Raw genomic sequence first — 20,519 nt, forward strand, 5'->3', positions numbered from 1 at the left:
CATCAACTGTCTCTTACTGAAGACTAGCCAGGTCTGACTGAGTTGTAGGTAGACGTGGAGGTCCGTCTGGAAGCCGATGTCAGAGATGGTGACGTCTGCTCCAGGAGTCTCCCTGAGAACAGCGAACTCCCAGTAACAGTGCCAGATTCCTGTAAGTAAAAGAAGGATCTGTTACAGGTTGGGGTGTAACAGTACACAAAGGTCATGGTTTGGTATGTATTCTGGGGCAAAGACCATAGAATATACATGACGTGTCTGTCACGACACTTAGACAGAGAGGATCCAATTGCAAGGATTTAATAAACAAAATGAAAGAATGTATCAAAGGATACCACTGGATGTTCCGGACACAAGAATGTTCAAAACAAAAAAATAGCCACAGGCCACAACGAAGACATCAAACGGACAGCGAAGGTTTCTGGGGAACAACAGACAGGAACAAGGACAAACAGCGAACTGATAACCAGCAGTTACTACAGGCTGAAATATATAGTCATTAAACAAGGATCAGCTGGAGGATGATTAGGTCAGCTGATGAGTCAGCTGATAGAAAGCATGCAATCAGCACAAAAGGTAAACAAATCACACACCCTCGCACATGACAACACACAAGGCATGACACATAACAGACAGAAAGAACACACAAACCCATCAACCGTGACAGTGTCACCCGTATAGTTTTAAATGGGGAAAAATGTAAGGGTGAATATGGCGAATGAAGCCCGCCTACCGGAACAGGAGCCTATCATCAATCACTATAGACTGACATTTCGCTGGGGGAGAAGCTCGGACCAGATAGGTACTTTTACGACAGTTCATTGCTATCAACAATAACACTAAAATCTCAGCAAATACTTGCTTTACAAACATAAGAAATATATCCATATAGATTGAAATCTCTACTTTTAACTTAACCCAGAACACTTGAATCAAAAGTTTCCTGGTTTTGTAATCTGTAAGTAATGTCCGCGAGGTACAGTCCGTCCTGTCCTGTGAAATGCACATCACATGGCAGCAACTACTCAAACTCAAATTTTCATTTCTGGAGGACATTCACCATCAAGTTGTGAATTATGTCAGAAGAGCAGCATGTTCAGACGATCATTATTCAGAAGAAGATAATGTGCAACACTGCCACAAATGAGGTTGGTGTCGTGATCTCTTTCCTTTCAAGTGCACATGCTCATTAGCTCAAACAACCTAAAAAAAATGCAGATTTTGTTTGATTTGAATGTTTAGAAACGAAACATATGAGACGGTTGTTGTTTAATTTTATTGGTAATTAAAAATATGTAATGTAATTGTAAACTTGGCAAATAGTTTTGGAGAATTTAATGTTTCCCCATTCAGACAGAATGCCAGTGCATACTGCCCGAGAGGAGTTTTAAAGATGCCCGCCGAGTGAAATGACTTGCCTTAAAGAGACTTTGGCTCTGGTCATAGCCATGGGTACAGTACAACAGGAATAAAAACAAATATCAGTGCTTGCTTTTTCTGTTTGTTTTGAACAGGCAGAAGTGTTTTGCCAGCTACAGAAATCTGAACTGAAATCTGTTTTAATAAAAATGCTAGCACTGAATAGAGGTCCATTCATAATCGGGCGTGCAGCAGATCAAAACTGTACAATCTTGTGCATGTGTGTAGCAAAAGGAGAAAGACTAGCGTGAGCATGAGATGAGACAGAATCATATATTTCCATTGTCTTTCTTTGCTACTGTTTTTTTTAAATGGCACGTCAAGATAAAACAGTGGCACTCATCAATGTCAGTTCCACAGCAGTGGACCAATCAAAAGAACTACAAAGTCAGGGCAAGTGTTGTAAGATTAGTTGACATGACAAGGGCAACATGGCAGAACCAGTTTTTTAGTGCAGCATGTCATGCTTTCAGATGCAAAGACGAGGTCTTTGTAAATTGTTGCACTGCTGTAGTCTTTTCTGCCTAACAGTGACTGCACATCCCAAGTATATCTGTCTGAGGACTGCAAGACATGTGCGTAACATGAAGGGGCATGACTTATAGTAAGTTAGAGAGACATAAATTATCAGTAAGCAGTTATCAAGATCCCATTGAACCATGCAAGATGTCACAACGAGATGTTGTTGGCAAGATGGCGGAAATACTTAACAGAGAACATTTTCAGCAAATGTTTTCATTAGTTTCATCCAAAACATATCCATTTGATATATTATTATATTCTTTAATTTAGCAACTCCACCATGCAACTTGCTGACTTCTTCATCCATTCTATCATGATGGTTAGCCAACTCGGCATCACCCCCTGTGGTTGCAAATAACAGTGCAATGGCGAGCACGTCAAGTATGAAAGCCTCCGCAACTCCCGGCTGTATGTTAAAAACTGTGATGGTTGGATTTAAGTTTGGGAAGGTGTAGATGTTAATAACTGCGATGGTTGGCTTTAGGTTTGGTCAAGGTGTATATGTTAATAACTGCAATGGTTGGGTTTAAGTTTAGCGTAGGTGTAGACGTTAATAACAATGATGGTTGGGTTTAGGTTTGGTCAAGGTGTGGATGTTAATAACTGTGATAGTTGGATTTAGGGCTGGGGAAGGTGTAGATGTTAATAATTGTGATGGCTGGGTTTAGGGTCGGGGAAGGTGTGGATGTTAAAAACTGTGATGGTTGGGTTTAGGGTTGGGGAAAGTATAAACATTAATAACTGTGATGGCTGGATTTAGGGCTGAAAGGTATAGATGTTAATAACTGTGATGGCTGGGTTTAGGGTTGGGGAAGGTGTAGATCAGGGGTGCTCAATCCTGTTCCTGGAGATCTACCTTCCTGTAGATTTCAGTTGCTACCCATTTCAAACACACCTGCCTGTAATTATAAAGTGCTGTTCAGGTCCTAATTAATTGGTTCAGGTGTGTTTGAGCAGGGTGAGAATCGTGTTTTGCAGGAAGGTAGATCTCCAGGAACAGGATTGAGCAGCCCTGGTGTAGATGTTAAAAACTAAGATGGTTGGGTTTAGGGTTGGGGAAAATGTAGACGTTAATAACTGTGATGGTTAGGTTTATGGTTGGGGAAGGTGTAGACGTTAATAACAACAATACTTGGGTTTAGAATTGGGGAAGGTGTAGACGTTAATAACTATGATGGTTAGGTTTATGGTTGGGGAAGGTGTAGACGTTAATAACAACAATACTTGGGTTTAGAATTGGGGAAGGTGTTGACGTTAATAACTGTGATGGTTGGGTTTTGGTTTGGGGAAGGTGTAGATGTTAATAACAACAATACTTGGGTTTAGAATTGGGGAAGGTGTTGACGTTAATAACTGTGATGGTTGGGTTTTGGTTTGGGGAAGGAGTAGACGTTAATAACAACAATACTTGGGTTTAGAATTGGGGAAGGTGTAGACGTTAATAACTGTGATGGTTTGGTTTTGGTTTGGGGAAGGTGTAGACGTTAATAACTGTGAGGTTGGGTTTAGGTGTGGGGTAGGTGTGAACGTTAATAACTGTGATGGTTGGGTTTAGGTGTGGAGTAGGTGTAGATGTTAATAACTGATGTACAGTGCCAATTTGCCAACAACATGGTTTTGACATGTGGGTCACCATAACTTAAAGTTAAAAAAGGAGCCTCCTCCATTCAGCCTCTTTACTTTCTTTTTAGTTTGCTTTTACTCTTTACTTTACTCCTTTGCTTTTGTGGATAAACAGTGTTGTACACACTCCACTGAAGACATTCATTAGCCTACATATTTAATTTTGTTTGTTAAGCGCAAATATTTGCTTCAAAATTATTTCTAAATTTAGTTCTAATTTCCAGCAAATTAATAAATGAACAATAAAAGATATTTGTGTATTGCTGTACATCCTGTGTGTGTTGGGTAATTTGAAAGCGTTTGGACCTGCATAGACACACACACACACACACACACACACACACATATATACATATAAAATGTATACAACTACCCATTAACTTGCAAAGTAGGAAATCTAACAGAAGTCAATGGCTATTTTTTGGTTTACCATACTCAATACAACAAAGCAGGTTGAAAACAAGTGGAGGAAAAAAAGAGAATTATGATTTCCACAGCTCTTTAAGCAGTTTATGTTCTATTCTTTGTGCTTCAGTTTTTTGATGAATATTTATTTTTTTGATATGATTTAAAGTTTGATCACATTTGAATTCTCAGCTAAGAAACGTTTGATTTATAGATCTTTCTTAAAGTAGTTGACAAAAGCCCTTGTAGCCAAGTCGTTAAATATCATATACTGACATTATCTGATTTAATTAAATTTTCCTTTGGGTTAATCCCTTTATTCATCAGGAGTCGCCACAGTGGAATGAACTGCTAACTTATCCAGCATTTGTTTTACATAGTGGATGCCCTTCCAGGTGCAACCAAATACTGAAAAACAAACTGATATCTTACATGCACACACACTACAGCCATTATATTATTCAATTCACCCTATACCGCATGTCTTTGGACAGTGAGGGAAACCCCACACCAACACAGGGTGAACATGCAAACTCCACAAAGAAATGTCGACTGACCCAGCTGGGACTTGAACTAGACAGTTCAATACAATACTAATCCCTAAGCCATGTCGCCCATGATCAGATTTTTCAGTCAGATTATTTATTTATTAATGTTTTTAAAAACTATAAGCCATGGGGTCACCAAACTTTTTTCTGGAGGACCGGTGTCCTGCAGATTTTAACTCCAACCCTAATCAAACACACCTGAACAAACTAATCAAGGTCTTCCTAGGTATACTTGAAACAACCAGGCAGGTGTGTTGAGGCTAGTTGGAGCTAAACCCTGGAGGGACACCGGCCCTCCGGGACCGAGATTGGTGACCCCTGCTGTAAGCCATTTTTTTTTTTTCTGTTTTTGCCACCTTTCTTGAATGTTTGAACAATTTTAGTGTTAACTTTATGAAATGTACAAAAGGAATTTTATGCAGAAAGTATGTTGTCAATATAAAAAGGCAAAATATGGTTGAAATAATGCATTATGCCTCATTTTTATGAGTGGTATGGTTCAGTACAGTACAGTACAGTACAGTATCTCCACTTTTGAATTTCAACACTGTCAAAACATCAGTTTTGCATCAGCCATCCATCCTTTTTCCTTGTACCTTTAACTTGCAGCCCATGTAACGTAGTTTAACATACATATATTCATGCAAATACAAGACACTTTATATACAATATTGTAAGGATGGCTAAGTCTCTCCATAATATAAAACCCTGAGAACTTTAATTCCACATGAGACATGACCACAAGAATTGTCCGGCACTAAAACAACAAAGTTTTTTAATCTGAGAAGAAGATCTTATGGCCTATATTCATGTTTGGTGTCATTTTAAATGTCTCGATGTGATTGTTTCAGTTTCACTGTAATAATTTACTAGTATATGTTGATCTGGGTATCGGCTTTGATAAGATCTTTGCCAGATGCTCCACTCCTGGGAAAACACACCAACTCATTAACCAGACAAGGATCTTTGTGATGCTTTTAGTGTCGTGAATTTGTGATGGTTTGTTTGTTGTGATTTGAGTATTTAGGGGAAAGGTGCAAAAGTGTCTGTGCGATCAGGAGTCTCTGAGCTCTGAATCAAGGCTTATATGCAGCAACATACTTCTACACCGTCAGGTATTAATCTCTTAAATGTATCTTTGAGTAATTGATGTTGTACAATCTGAATAGGCTTATTTTGTGTAAGTATGTGAATTGGAATAAAAAATCTTTGCCTTACGAATAAATGTAAAATTCTTGTTTAACTCTAATATCTCTTGAAATCATTTAAATCTATATTGTTCAGGCTGATGTTTCCGCAGCCTACGGCCTGGATTGATACATTCAGGTTTAATAGATGGAGCATAGCCACAGCTTTAGAAACCAGTTGATTTCTGACAATTACTGACTTAGTATGATATGAACTAGTGGCTAAATTGAACTTTCTTTATTATATATGTATACGCAAGCATGGGGCGGCCTAAAATTACTTTAAGGAAATTAGTTTACAGTTATATCCTCTATCTAAGAACCAGAACTGGCTAGGATGTGTCCGTGAGCAGATGCAACTGGACAGCATACTGACTCTGAGCGACATTGGGTAAACAATGAACCATTAACTGAAAATGAGGATTTATTAGGTTAATCAATCTAAATTAGATCACAACCTATAAGGTGATCAGCTCGAATTAGATGAATCTAAATTTAAATTATTATAATTTAGAGTCAGATAAGAGTAAGTGTCAAAATTGGATTCATGAGACAAAAGTTTAAGAATTTTTAAGAAGGCTTATGCAAATGTATCCTTCACTCATTCTGTTAGTTCTGCCATAGGACTAATAGATGGGCCCTTACAATATACAATAAATACTCATTCTAACATGTACTTATTAAAATATAGGAAAGTATTGTGATCATGCCAAATTTTACTTATTAAAAACTTCCTTCTGAGAAAAGGACGATTTTACATGACAATGAATTACTGCCTTAATGCTGCACTATGATCCAAAAAATAGAAGCTTTTAAGTGTTTCCTGTCTTTAAATATGCATGACATGATTTGCTGGTACTGTAAATAAAATAGTACTACACTGAATTACAGTACATTTGAGTGAACAAATCAGGGTGAGATATATGGTAGTCATTATTTGATCTTTGATCTTGAAACCTTGACACAAACTTAAGAAGAACAGGATTTATTTAAAATGAATAATTGTTGGCAATGGCAACATTATAAATGTAAAACACTATTGTTAGTCTATATATACAGCATAATGTGCACACTGACCGTAGGCCACAAGCAGGATGACAGCGAAGATGATGAACCAGAGGAGGAAGCCTGCAGTGAATCGCAGCAACAGGATGAAGATCAGACTGATGACCAGCGCTATGAACAGCCCTCTGCCACAATAAGAACAGCAACTTGTGATTAGATTACATATTCCCAAACAGAATTTCTTTAATTCATTGATTATTTTTGGTATATTTCATTAGTAAACAGAAATTCATATATATAATTGCCACTTTTTGTTAATCAGAATGGAATATATTTATATTTAAACTATATATATTTTCTATATTTATACTTATTTATAGTTATATATTTATTTAAATGTGTACTGATGTTGATCATAAAGAATTCAGTGAAACACTATAATCAAATGTTATTCCCTTGGAGCCCATCACTGTATAATTTAAGCTTAGATGAAAGACTGCTTACATCACTATCCAGTACCAGCAGCTGGCGTAATCCTCCACAATTTTCATTCCCACTTCTTTGGCCTCGTGTATACTTGTAATACCACTGCAGGGAGAAAATATGCATTTGTACATTTGTACAGTATACACGAGTAAATATATATACAGTTGAAGTCAGAATTATTAGCCCCCTTTTGATTTGTTTTCTTCTTTTTAAATCTTTCCCAGATGATATGTAACAGCAAGGAAAATTTCACAGTAGGTCTGATAATATTTTTTCTTCTAGAGAAAGTCTTATTTGTTTTATTCTGGCTAAAATAAAAGCAGTTTCAAATTTTTTTTAAAATCATTTTAGGGACCAAATTATTAGCCTCCTAATTTTTCCCAATTGTCTATAGAACAAACCATCATTACTCCATAGTATGGGGTTTTTATTATTTTTTTTTCATTCATTCATTCATTCATTCATTCATTCATTCATTCATTCATTCATTCATTCATTCATTCATTCATTCATTTTCTTTTCGGCTTAGTCTCTTTATTAATCTGGGGTTGCCACAGTGGATTGAACCGCCAACTTATTCAGCATATGTTTTACACAGCGGAAGCTTTTCCAGCTGCAAACCATCACTGAGAAACATTCATTTACACACATACATTAAGTACAATTTAGCCTACTCAATTCACCTGTACTGCATGACTTTGAACTGGAAATCAGAGCACATGGAGGAAACCCAAGCAAACACAGGGACAATGCAAACTCCACACAAATTTCACACAAAAACGCCAACTGACCTAGCCGAAGCTTGAACCAGCAACTTTCTTAACCTTTTTGGGGCAAACATGCTATCCACTGCATCACCATACAGCCTTTTTAATGTTCCTGATTTGTATAATATTTGTGACTTGGCCAAATATTGTACACATACGTATAAATCAATGGAAAGATTATTTTTATATAACTTTCGTATAATGCATTAATATCAATTTCCAAAAAACATACACTTATGAGTGGTTTCGTGGTCCAGGATCACATAAACAACCCAAATTCTGAATTTGGGTTGTGAATTCTGAAGCTAAGCAGGGCTGAGCCTGTTCAGTACCTGGATGGGAGACCACTAGGGAATACTAGGTAGCTATTGGAAGTGGTGTTAGTGAGGCCAGCAGGGGGCGCTCAACCTGTGGTCTGTGTGAGTCCTAATGCCCCAGTAAAAGTGAATGGGACACTGTACTGTCATTGGGCGCCGTCTTTCGGATGAGACGTTAAACCGAGGTCCTGACTCTCTGTGGTCATTAAAAATCCCATGGTACTTCTCGTGAAAGAGCAGGGGTGTAATCCCGGTGTCCTGGCCAAAGTCCCTCTATCGGCCCTTATGATCATGGCCTCCCACTCATCCCCTTCCACCGAATTGGCTCTATCACTGTCTCTCCACTCCACCAATAGCTGGTGTGTGGTGAGCGCACTGGCGCCATTGTCCTGTGGCAGCTGTCGCATCATCCAAGTGGATGCTGCACACTGGTGGTGGTGTGGAGAGACCCCCCTCATGATTGTGAAGCGCTTTGGGTGTATGGCCTTACACAATAAATGCGCTATATAAATACACATTACATTACATAACATTACATTACATTACATTACAAATTCCAGAAAGGTTGGGACACCCAATAAATAAAATCAAGAATATGTGATTTGCTGATTGTCTTTAACTTTTATTTAATTGACAAAAGTTATTAAAAGGTATGCTTTCAGTGAGCAAATATGCAGTATTTTTGAAAAATAAACATTTTCATTTTAATGCAACATTTGCAACAACACACTCCAAAAAAGTTGTGAGAGAGGCAAAAGGTCACAGAATCAGCTCAAAATGAAACAGAAGCAGTTCCTAAGCAGGTGGATTTGTGATACATAAAGGCTTTATTTGCTAGCAAAGCTAGATCCTGGTTCCTCACTTGTGCCAAAAGACATCTAAGAATTTACAAACAAATCAAATATCAATGCAAAATCATAGCTAATTTGAGTATTTCACCAACTACCAAACACTGAGGAAATCCAGAGAAACCATTCTGGAATTCAGGTTGTGTGATATTGAATTTATTATTTTATTTTATTTTTGTCAAATAGAAGCACTAACCATAAATGTAGAAAAATCAACTAATTCTACAGCTTTAATTTGATTAAAGCAACTATCCATAGGTTTCGAATCATTATGATGGTACACTGACAAGGTCTGTTGTAAGTATGTTAAAACATTTTGCTTCTGAAGGAAAAGACTGCTCAGGAGTTCATACAGTACTAATAATACTATTTTATTCATTATATTTCAGTTCCAATTAATGAAATACTGGCATGTATCATTAGATAGGCCTACTTGTCACAACTGAAATACATACTGCATAACGTATCATGGCAGATTTCAGAATTCAGTGGCAAAAATTTTAACTTTTTAGTAATAACAATGGAATAGTTGAATAGAATCACGACAAGCATGCCAGTAAATTAAAATATAGCCTCACAAATAACCATGAAGTCTGATTACTTCATGCACATCCCAAATGCAAATATATTGTCAAATACAGCAAGTGTATTATGTTTCGTGTTTATATAACTGCATAGATTCAGTCAAACAGTTTGACATGATCAAGTTAAACACATTTCATTTTAAAGCAGAGATGCTCAAAGTAAGGACCAGTGGGCCAAAATTGGCTTACTGTAATTTTTGATTTGGCCCACCATCCCACCTGATAGGAAATTGAGTCTGATGGAGATGTTTGGGGCGAGTGCCTTTAACACAGAGATAGTACTTTCTAATTTGAGGTAACCTTTTTTGTTTTATTGCTGAGCTACAAAAAAGCAAATTGAAATTAAATGTTTAAATAAAATGTTGTAAATGAATCAAATTGTGCAAAAAAACTTAAACATGTCACTCAACAAATTACGCAGAAGAAATCGACAAGCAAATCAAAGCAAACTCTAGAGTAATTCTGTTATAAATTAGTTTGTTTTTATATTTAAAATAAGTTCATTATTAAATGTAAAAAATAAAATACTATTAGTTAAAATAAATCAATGTTTTCTAGTTATTTTTAAATATTAATAAATAAATTAGGAAATTACCCATTGCAACTATATATTTACCTTCGACTAGTCTCAATCAAGTTTGGTTTTTGGCCCATCATAAGAAAAAGTTTGGGCACCCCTGCTTTAGAGTTTTGGCATGTGCAGCTACAAATACTTACCAAAAGTAAGTAAAGGGGGCTTCATAATAGTGAAAATACACAAAACTTGAAATATTTTAATGGTAAATATACATACTTGGCTGCATCTCTAAGTTCAGTCACACTTCTGGCCGTGTCCAGTGCGTCTTTGAAAGCGGTTTTGTTAGCGACAGTTAGGGTGCCATTTCTGGTGATGAAGTCTGGGAAGCAGCGCTGTAAAACTTCAAAGCAAGTGAGAAAAGAAGATAATTGATCAACTGCTAAAGAATAAAAACAACGAAGCTCAAAAGCTCAAAGTAAACAGCTACTTATTTCCAATGAAAAATAGCATATTAGATCATTCAGTGACATGAATTGTAACCTAGCACTCACTCACTGAAATAATGATATATAATACGTATAATGAATTTTATAAAAAATAAACAACAACTTATTTTCAATGTAAATTAGCATATTAGCTACTTTGATGACTTAAAATGTAGCCTAACACTCACTGAATTAATGATATAGAATACGACTAATGAAGCTTATAAACACAAAGTAAACTTATTTTCAATGAAAATTAGCATATTAGCTCCTTCAGTGAGACAATTGTAACCTAGCACTCACTTACTAAAATTATATAATATCATATGATACACTGTTAGACCTTACCAGGGTTTTTTACAGTAGAATACTGGCAACACTGTTGCCAGCTACTCACTGTAAAAGTTTGGTTACAGTAAGTAACTGGCAACAGTGTTGCCAGTTAATTACTGTAACTGAACCATTACAGTGAGTGGCTGGCAACAGCGTTGCCAGTATTCTACTGTAACTAAACCATTACAGTGAGTGGCTGGCAACAGTGTTGCCAGTTATTTACTGTAACTGAACCGATACAGTGAGTAGCTGGCAACAGTGTTGCCAGTTAATTACTGTAATAGAGCAGCAGTGGTAACTAACTGGAAACTGTGCACAGTTAATTACTGTACTGTAGTGTTACAAATCACAGCACTATACTGCATACACATTAATAGTATGTCATATATAGTTATTGTAGTGTTACTAAAATTAATCAGTATTCTTAGCTGTTATTTAAAAATAGAAGGCATAACATTTTTTCAGACAAATTTATTTTATTGTTTTGGCACCAAACAAATAAATAACAGAAAATGTTTAACAAAATTAAGAAATCAGCAGATATAAATATTGTCTTGCATATTACAGGTCTGTACAGTAAGACTGCGGTCACACTAATGTTTGAGCATGCAAAATTCTGTCATACTGCACTGCGAAGTGGAATTAAACAAAGCGAGGAGTGGAATTAAACAAAATAATTAGAGATTGAAAAAGCAAGCCAGAGAGGTCATGTTTTGATCTTTGATTGGTCTCAAACAATCACATGATGTGATTTCGCATTCAGCGTTCTCCAAGCTTGAACTTTCCAATGCTGCAAATTATGAAATTTGTCGCATGAGCAATCATTCCAGGTCTGCAGTACTCACATGTGTATGAATGGAAGTCTATAGGGAGAAAAGTGCAGTGTGACCGGGACTTTAAGCTGTAACTCTAATTAAACACACCTGATCAAACTAATTAAGGCTTGTTAGAATTCTATAGGTAATGTTGAAGCAGGGTGGGTACTAAACTCTGTTCTGCAGATTTCAGTTGCTACCCATATCAAACACACCTGCCTGTAATTATCACGTGGTGTTCAGGTCCTAATTAATTGGTTCAGGTGTGTTTTATATGGATAGCAACTGAAATCTGCAGGAAGGTAGATCTCCAGGAACAGGATTGAGAACCCCTGGTATTAGCAATACTTTTAAAGCAACTGCCAACATTTATCACAATCACATATCCAATAAACACACACACACACACACACACAAAGTGCTGCAGTGAAATGTGTTACTCTCTCCTCAATGCTGACCATGCAAAAAAAAAAAAAAAAAAAAAAATGAACAGCAAAAAACACAAAATAATTATTTTAAATTTTTAAGTTTTAAATAATTAAAAACTGTGTCAACTCTCAATAAAAAGTTTAAAATAATTGTAGAAAACAAAAATAAAGTTGGCAACACTGAAAAACCAAAGGATCCAATCTTTTATTGTTATAATTATCTCATGACAACAAACTTTTTTATTGTTTTTAATATAAATTCATAGGTGGAAACACAGCTCGGAAAAATACTTAGCAACAAACTCACAACCTGGGACCGGACAGTGGAGCTTTTGTGTGTGGATGGCTATGTGTATCATGTTTTTGTGATTCCCTGTGATGATGTGCACATGTTACCTTACAGAGATGATGGAATTTAATTTTGGCTTAGTTGCCAGAAAGATACAAACAACTGTTAGCATCTGTACATTATGGCAGTATGCAATATCCAATAAATACATATACTGTACTTAAACAAAAGTAATGTAAGAAGTTATATGAGGAGAGGCTAACTAGCTAACAGTGTAGCTTTCAAGTACACAGTTCAAGATAACAACAATATAACTTAAAACACAGCCTTATTTTAGAAACCTTCAAAAACATTTGAACACATTTTACTTACTTATTGTAGATTCTTATTTAAAGCCTAAAACATATCAGACTCTACATCTCAATTGATGGACATAGCAGAGAGCACACTCAGCAGTAAACAAATCAAACACCTGGCTCCCTTAAAGGGCCGGCATTTTCTGAAAACTCTTTCTAACACCTTTGTGTTTAGAATTAGACGGACAGCCTGTGGGAGTGTGTGGTGATGCCTAAATCATTGTTTTTTACAGTTATTTACTGCACAATCTACAGAGTAACAGTGGAGTTATACTAATTAAACACACCTGATCAAACTAAATCTAAAAGTAGTGTGCTGAAGCAGGGCTGGAACTAAATTCTGCTGGGCTGCGGCCCTTCAGGAGTTTGACATCCCTGGTACATAGCATATTTTCAAAGAAACTGCCTACATTTATTACAATCATGCACATATCATTGAATAAAAACAATAAAAATATGAAAACTTCATCCAAAGCAAATAAATAAATAAATAAATAATAATAATAATAATAAATAATCTGATCCACATGTTGTTCCAAACCTGTAGTAATAAAAATAAATAAATAAATAAAATAACCTGATTAATACATTTATTTAGGAAAGCCTTTATACTATACTGTTAATGCCACTTTTACCTACTTCATTTGAAGTTTTCCAGACAAATTAATTGAGTCTATGCAAAAATGTATGTACGTGGTGTTTAAGATATTTTTATAAATAACACATTTTTACTAGTTATTTAGCAAAATACTAATATTCAGCTTAAAGTGCAATTTAAAAGCTTAACTATAGGCTAAACTAGGCAAATTAGATTAATTATAGAAAAGTAAACAAAGTTATAAAAATGATTGTGATAATTTGGTTGCTCTGTGTGAATATTTTTGCCTTTAAATGTATCTCGTCGATATCTTTACCTTTTAATTAGCTCTGTGACATTAACACTGGTTGACTCCTGATACTCAATGTTAAAAACATAAAAGGAACCAAAGAAAAAAACACAAAGATGGCTGCAGAGAAATTTAGCTTATCATTAATGCATTGTCTCACTTTCTCCTCAATACTGACCATACACATACCAAAACCGAACAGTATATATATATATATATATATATATATATATATATATATATATATATATATATATATATATATATATATATATATATATATATATAGCAACATAAAGCATCAGAGTACATAGGGTAATAATGGTTGAGCAGTAATTTACCATTTATTATCAAAGTAACTATCTGTAATGGGTACATAAAGTAAATTACTGTAATTTATTCTTTGCACTACAAAATTTCATACAAATCCTGCTCCTTTTACAGTAAAATACTGTTTCCTTTTATTACAGCAAAACACTGGCTATTTTACAGTTATTTACTGCATAATCTACAGTAAGGGTTAACAGTGTATATAATATGTATAATGAAGCTTATAAACACAAAGTTAAATAGCATATATTAGCAACTTCAATGACTTCTGTAGCACTCACTCGCTGAAAATATGATATAGAATAATAATAATATAGCTTATAAACACAAAGTAAACAGCTATCCAATATAAATTAGCATATTAGCTACTTCAGTGACTTACATTGTAGTACTCAATGAAATTATGTTATAGAATTAGACTAATGAAGCGTATAAACACAAAGTCAACAGCTACTTAATTTCAATGTAAGTTTGCATATATTACCTACTTCAGTGACGTAAAATGACCCATTTAGTGAAATTACACTGATTAGAAAGCCCTCAAAATAAGAGTTTGTCTCTTATGTAGCATTTTCTCACGATATTACATTTTAGAATGCTTCTGTGGGTTACAGTTTATTCAAAGGTGTCATTGTTACTGTGTGTAACTATTCAATTCCCTAGTAACCAGCAGGCACAGGACGTCAACATGAAATTGGATTGACGTTGTACCCCAACATCAAGGGGATGTTGCATTTTGGGTGGAAATGAAAAGACATAAGAATTCAAATTCAGACCAACTTCATTGTCCAATTTCGGATAGACATTGAATTTTGGTCACTTTCCAACACAAAATACAACCAAATATCAACATGTTACAGCTTGATGTTGTGTGGACATTACCACTATGACGTCTATCATACGTTAGATTTTGGTTGCCATACCTGACAAATAAATGTCTGTATTTGACATAAATATTACGTTGGTTTAAGATGTTGGCTTGACGTTGGATTTTGGTCACTTTCCAACACAACCTAAGATGTCAGTGTCATTTGATGTCGTTATTGAACATCAAAATAAATGTTGTTCTTAGATACAGGCTAGACATTAAATTTGGATCACCTGACATCACAACCTAAATCTAACCTTATATTAACATCTTATGACATTGTGTGCCTGCTGAGAGGTATTATTAATTAATTACATGTACTTACTCTAGGGTTAGAATGCTGTTTAGGTTTAGCTTTAGTTGCATGTAATTAGGCATTATTAATTTTAACTACTATTAGAAGTACACTAAAAGTGTAACAAGTGCACACTAACTGAAAGAGTTTTAGATTAAATGCTTTCAGTTCCTAAAAAGTAAGTGAAAGGGTTTATATAGGACACACACACACACGCGCGCACATACACACACAAATCACTTACATGGTCGGCTTGGCACTATCATTGACGGACAGTCCTCATCTCGCAGCACTTGTGCCACTGACTGCAATAAGAAAAGAGTTTTTCTTTACTCCACCGTATGACAGCTCTATCAGAGTTAGTTATATGATGAATGACTCCCTGCTATTCCCTGGGTCCATTTACATGCATTATGGGTTTGAACATTAGACAACATAGACATAACCATTGCAAAAACATCAATCTGACGTCTGCTGAAGCATGAAGTACTCTAAAGTAAAGCTCAATGTTCATGTATACTGATAGAAATCATTCAGCTACAAAAATGGCTCTTCAGAATGACGTTTTAAAAGCTCTGTAAGGGTCTGTGGAATTATTGTGGTTCAAAAAACTTAACTAAACAGATTGAGGCTGAGGTAAATGAAACAAGAACATTTAATGCTTAAATGAAATATGCAGTACATTATTAAGATCTAAAAGTATTAACTGATAAAGAAATGCAGTGAAGGAACCAAAGTAGGAGAAAAGACATTATAATGTTAATAGTTTTATTTCAAAATAAACTTAATTCCTTTCAAATTTATATTTATTTTCTACACACTTTTTACATGAATAAATTAAGTGTCATAACGATGAGATATGAGTTTATATGAAGAATTTATTTATATGAAGAATATTAATATGTTCTTTATTTATATTAAGAATTTATGAAGTTTAAACCTGGATAATGTTTAAAAATGTCCTTGAGCAGCAAATTAGCATATTATAATGGTTTCTGGAAGACTGTGTGAATATTTTAATACTGAAAGATTTTTACCCAAAGAAAAGAAATATCAGGAGAATAAAATATTGAAAATATGTTAAGATATTGTTGTGACAGAGTGAGGATCCTTATGCAGGTTTTATTAAGAATCGTGGTCAAACAGGTAATGATCAAAAACAAGCGCAAATGGGTACAAACAAGGAAATTCGGAGGCATCGTCATGTAACAGGCAGATAGTTGGAACAGGCGGCAGACAGGGTAAACGATAAATCAAAGCAAGGGTTGGAACACATGGAAAATATACCAGGGAACGCTTTGTAATATTGCAGGGTTAACCAAATAAGACTCAGCAATGAGAGAATCAAAGTGAGCTGTATATACAGTTGAAGTCAGAATCATCAGCTCCCCTTTAAATTTTCTATTCTTTTTTAAATATTTCTCAAATTATGTATAACAGAGCAATGAATTTTTCACTGTATGTGTGATAATTTTTTTTTCTTTTAAAGAAAGTCTTATTTGTTTTATTTCGGCTATAATAAAAGCAGTTTTTATTTTAAAAATAAAATATTAGCCCCTTTAAGCTCTTTTTTTGATAGTCTACAGAGTGCTGTCTCCTCACAGCAAGAAGGTCACTGGTTCGAGCCTCGGCTGGGTCAGTTGGCGTTTCTGTGTGGAGTTTGCATGTTCTCCCTGCGTTCGTGTGGGTTTCCTCCGGGTGCTCCAATTTCCCCCACAGTCCAAAGACATGTGGCACATGTTAATTGGGTAGGCTAAATTGTCCGTAGTGTATGAGTGTGAATGAGTGTGAGTGTGTATGGTTGTTTCCCACAGATGGGTTGCGGCTGAAAGGGCATCCGCTGCGTAAAAACGTTCTAAATATGTTGGCGGTTCATTCCCCTGTTGCGACCCCGGGTTAATAAAGGGACTAAGATGAAAAGAAAATGAATGAATGAATGACAGAACAAACCATTGTTATACAATAACTTGCCTAATTACCCTAACCTGCCTAGTTAGCCAAAATAACCCAGCTAAGCCTTTAAATGTCACTTAAAGCTGTGAAATGTCTTGAAAAATAACCAGTAAAATATTATTTACTGTCATCATGGCAAACATAAAATAAATCAGTTATAAGAAATGAGTTACTAAAAATATTATGTTTAGAAATGGGTTTAAAAAATCTCTCCGTTACTCAGAAAAATAAACAGGGTGGACTAATAATTCTGACTTCAACTGTATGTGAGTGTAATCAGTACATGAGCAGCTTCAGCTGTGTGAAACTAATCAAAGGAGGCTTGGAACAGGTGTGTGTGTGTGGTGCATGACAGGACTTGTAGTTCGGATGTGGACAGGATTGTAGTCCATGTGAATGTGAATATTCTACAGGGATCTGAGGGTTATATTGCTAGTGATTGTTACAAATATGTTTTTTTATTTAAAGAGTAATTCACAATACTTTTTTTGAATTCAAGAAATCAGCCTAGCATTGTAAATAAATGATAAAATCTAAAATAACATTTCAGAATATTCATTGTACAAGTTTTGTAACAAGTTTTGTTATCACATTTTGTTGTGATCCTCAAAGACAACCATATATATATATATATATATATATATATATATATATATATATATATATATATATATATATATACATATAAATGACTGATCAGATATTTAACTGAATATTTTTCTCGCATCCTGCTGGCCACGATCATGCACTGACAATTGTATGAACCATTATAGAGGTAGTAAAATGTATATTTATATTCATCTATTACAGGTGACACGGTGGCTCAGTGGTTAGCACTGTTGCATCACAGCAAGGTCACTGGTTTGAGTCCTGGCAAGGTCAGTTGGTGTTTCTGTGTGGAGTTTGCATGTTTTCCCCATGTTCGTGTGAGTTTCCTTCGGGTGCTCTTGCTCCAGTTTCACCAACAGTCCAAAGACATGCAGTATACTGTAGGTGAAATGAATAAACTAAATCGGCCATAATGTATGTGTTTGAATGAATGTGAATGGGTGTTTCTCAGTACTAGGTTGCAGCTGGAAGGGCATTCGCTGTATAAACCATATGCTGGATAAGTTGGCGGTTCATTCTGCTGTAGTGACACCTTATGAATAAAGGCACTAATGCCGAGTTCAGACTGCATGATTTTCAAAGTAGTCGTGTCACAGATGTTTTCACACTGCATGACTATCTGGGCTTGCGTTTCGTCGCTGCTTTGTTTACACTGCAAGATGGATCGGCGACAGGGACTTTCACATTGCATGACTTTACTATAAAAAGAATCGCCGACAACTTCGTCCAAACTACGTCCCACAGCCAAAAACATGTAATATATATATTGTTATTAACTACATAATGATAAAGAAGTTTTTAATAGGGTAGAAAATGTACATATTTGCTCACCTGGGTTTAAAGGGAATTAGCCATTTCTCCTCAACATTGATAATAAACTAATTTCTTTCTGTATGAAACGTCAAACAGACACGGTTGCTCCTGAGTCCTGTCAAACCTCCACTAGTTTTTCCTCCATTTCGTGGGTCCAACTAAACCGAAAATGAGCGCTTTTAACTTAATACTAAATTTTTACTAAAACTAAATACGCACACGCAAGTGAATGCTGCTCTCTCATTGGCTGTGGGCGATCACTGATGTTATTTTCAGTCAAAACTCAATTCACACGGCGTGATTTGAATCGCCGATAGCTCCAGATATTTAGCACGCCAAATATCTCGCAAGAATCGGCGACTCATCTGCGATTCTCTCAGATCGAGTTTTTGATAGTTCATCATACTGTGTGATTGTCACTCACGTGCACGAGCACCGATTTGCCTGTGATTTCAAGCATTTGTCGGCGATTTCTCAAAACCTGTCGGTGAGCCAAAATCGGGGCTAAAATCACGCAGTCTGAACAAGCCATAAGCCAAGGGAAATTAATAAATTAATAACTTTGGGATCTTTAGAATCACTTTATCACACATTATTATTTAAGATACAGATCAATGGAAACAATTTTCCACTAATAAAAGGGCAGACTCCCCACAAATCTTGTTTTGACATCCTAAAGGGGTTAGGGGAGTTAAATATCTCCAAACCCCCCTGTAACTCACACCATGAGCAGATTGATATTTGGTTTTGTACTATCTTCCCTCTCTTTCGTCTCAACATGTTTGAAAGCTGTTTATAGAGGGTTTCAGTGGACGATGTAACATCAAATATGCGACAATCCTTATAGATTATTGTGGAACATGTTAGACTATGGAACAGTCTAGAAAATGGAACATGCAAGACTGTATCCAAATTTGCATACTCTTTTGTGTAGGTACTTATTTTGAATAGCTAATTATAATGGTAACACTTTAGAAAAACTATCAGTTAAAACTAGTTAACAGTCCATTAATAAACTTTTAGTTAATAAGTTATAAATGACTTGTTAAATAAAAGTTAATAGTTTGTTAATTATTTATAACTGTGCCTTATAGATAGCCAATAGATAACTTACAAGCTGTTAGTTAATCAGTTATAAATGACTTGTTAAATAAAAGTTAACAGTTTGTTATAACTGTTATATAAAGTTTGTGTTTGTAAAGTATAAGTTTGTGTTATAACTGTTATATAAAGTTAATAGTTTGTTATTTATAACTGTTATATATAGATAGCCAATAGATAACTTACAAGCTGTTAGTTAACCAGTTATAAAAGAATTATTAACTGAGTTTTAATGATTTATAACTATACCTAATAAACTAGTTATAGATCATGAACAAGCTGTTAGTAAATTACTTACTAAAGACTTACGTTAAGTATCAGTTAATAGTTTATATATGTTATTAGGACATTATTCTAAAGTTGTAACTATTCTTCATTTATTAACTGTTAGTAAAAGAGGAATAGTTGCAACTTTAGAATAACGTCCCAATAACATACATAAGCTAATAACTAACACTTAACTAATATATTAACTCTTGCTTTACAGATCAGTTGTTCACCATCTACTAATACCAGTGAAACTTTCAAGAACTTTTCTAATGAAATATATTTTTGATTTATTTTGTTTTAATGTTTAGCACAAAAGGTGCCCAAACCTCATGGGTTTGTATTCTGTTTTATTCTGATGTTCTGCCATGTGATGGCTCAATATGTGTGTTTCTATACATTAAACATAATGTTTAACATTTCATCTGCAGAGTTTCTTTGGTAAAATAAAGCACACAGCTAAGC

At 35.1% G+C, this 20,519-nt stretch overlaps 2 protein-coding genes across 9 annotated transcripts in view; both read right to left on the minus strand.

Annotated features, from left to right (window-relative positions):
* Window positions 1–20,519, minus strand: part of LOC137487670 (uncharacterized) — a 579,101-nt gene that overhangs the window by 477,848 nt on the left and 80,734 nt on the right. The window lies entirely within an intron of this gene.
* The window catches only part of slc44a5a (solute carrier family 44 member 5a), a 258,230-nt gene that overhangs the window by 24,717 nt on the left and 212,994 nt on the right, over window positions 1–20,519 (minus strand). For 5 of the 6 annotated variants that reach the window (XR_012388774.1, XM_073920123.1, XM_073920125.1 and 2 more), the window contains 5 exons: window positions 15,556–15,616; window positions 10,502–10,625; window positions 7,211–7,294; window positions 6,779–6,891; window positions 18–149 (listed from right to left, as the gene is read on the minus strand). Coding sequence is in view for 5 of the 6 variants with exons in the window: in XM_073920123.1 (XP_073776224.1) it covers window positions 18–149; window positions 6,779–6,891; window positions 7,211–7,294; window positions 10,502–10,625; window positions 15,556–15,616 (514 nt within the window). In the remaining variant the exon portion in view is untranslated. Of the gene's footprint in view, window positions 1–17; window positions 150–6,778; window positions 6,892–7,210; window positions 7,295–10,501; window positions 10,626–11,888; window positions 12,059–15,555; window positions 15,617–20,519 lie in introns of those variants that run through there. The other variant, XM_073920130.1, reaches the window with a different exon arrangement.

Source organism: Danio rerio, chromosome 2 (genome assembly GCF_049306965.1).
Source record: "Danio rerio strain Tuebingen ecotype United States chromosome 2, GRCz12tu, whole genome shotgun sequence".
Taxonomy (NCBI): domain Eukaryota; kingdom Metazoa; phylum Chordata; class Actinopteri; order Cypriniformes; family Danionidae; genus Danio; species Danio rerio.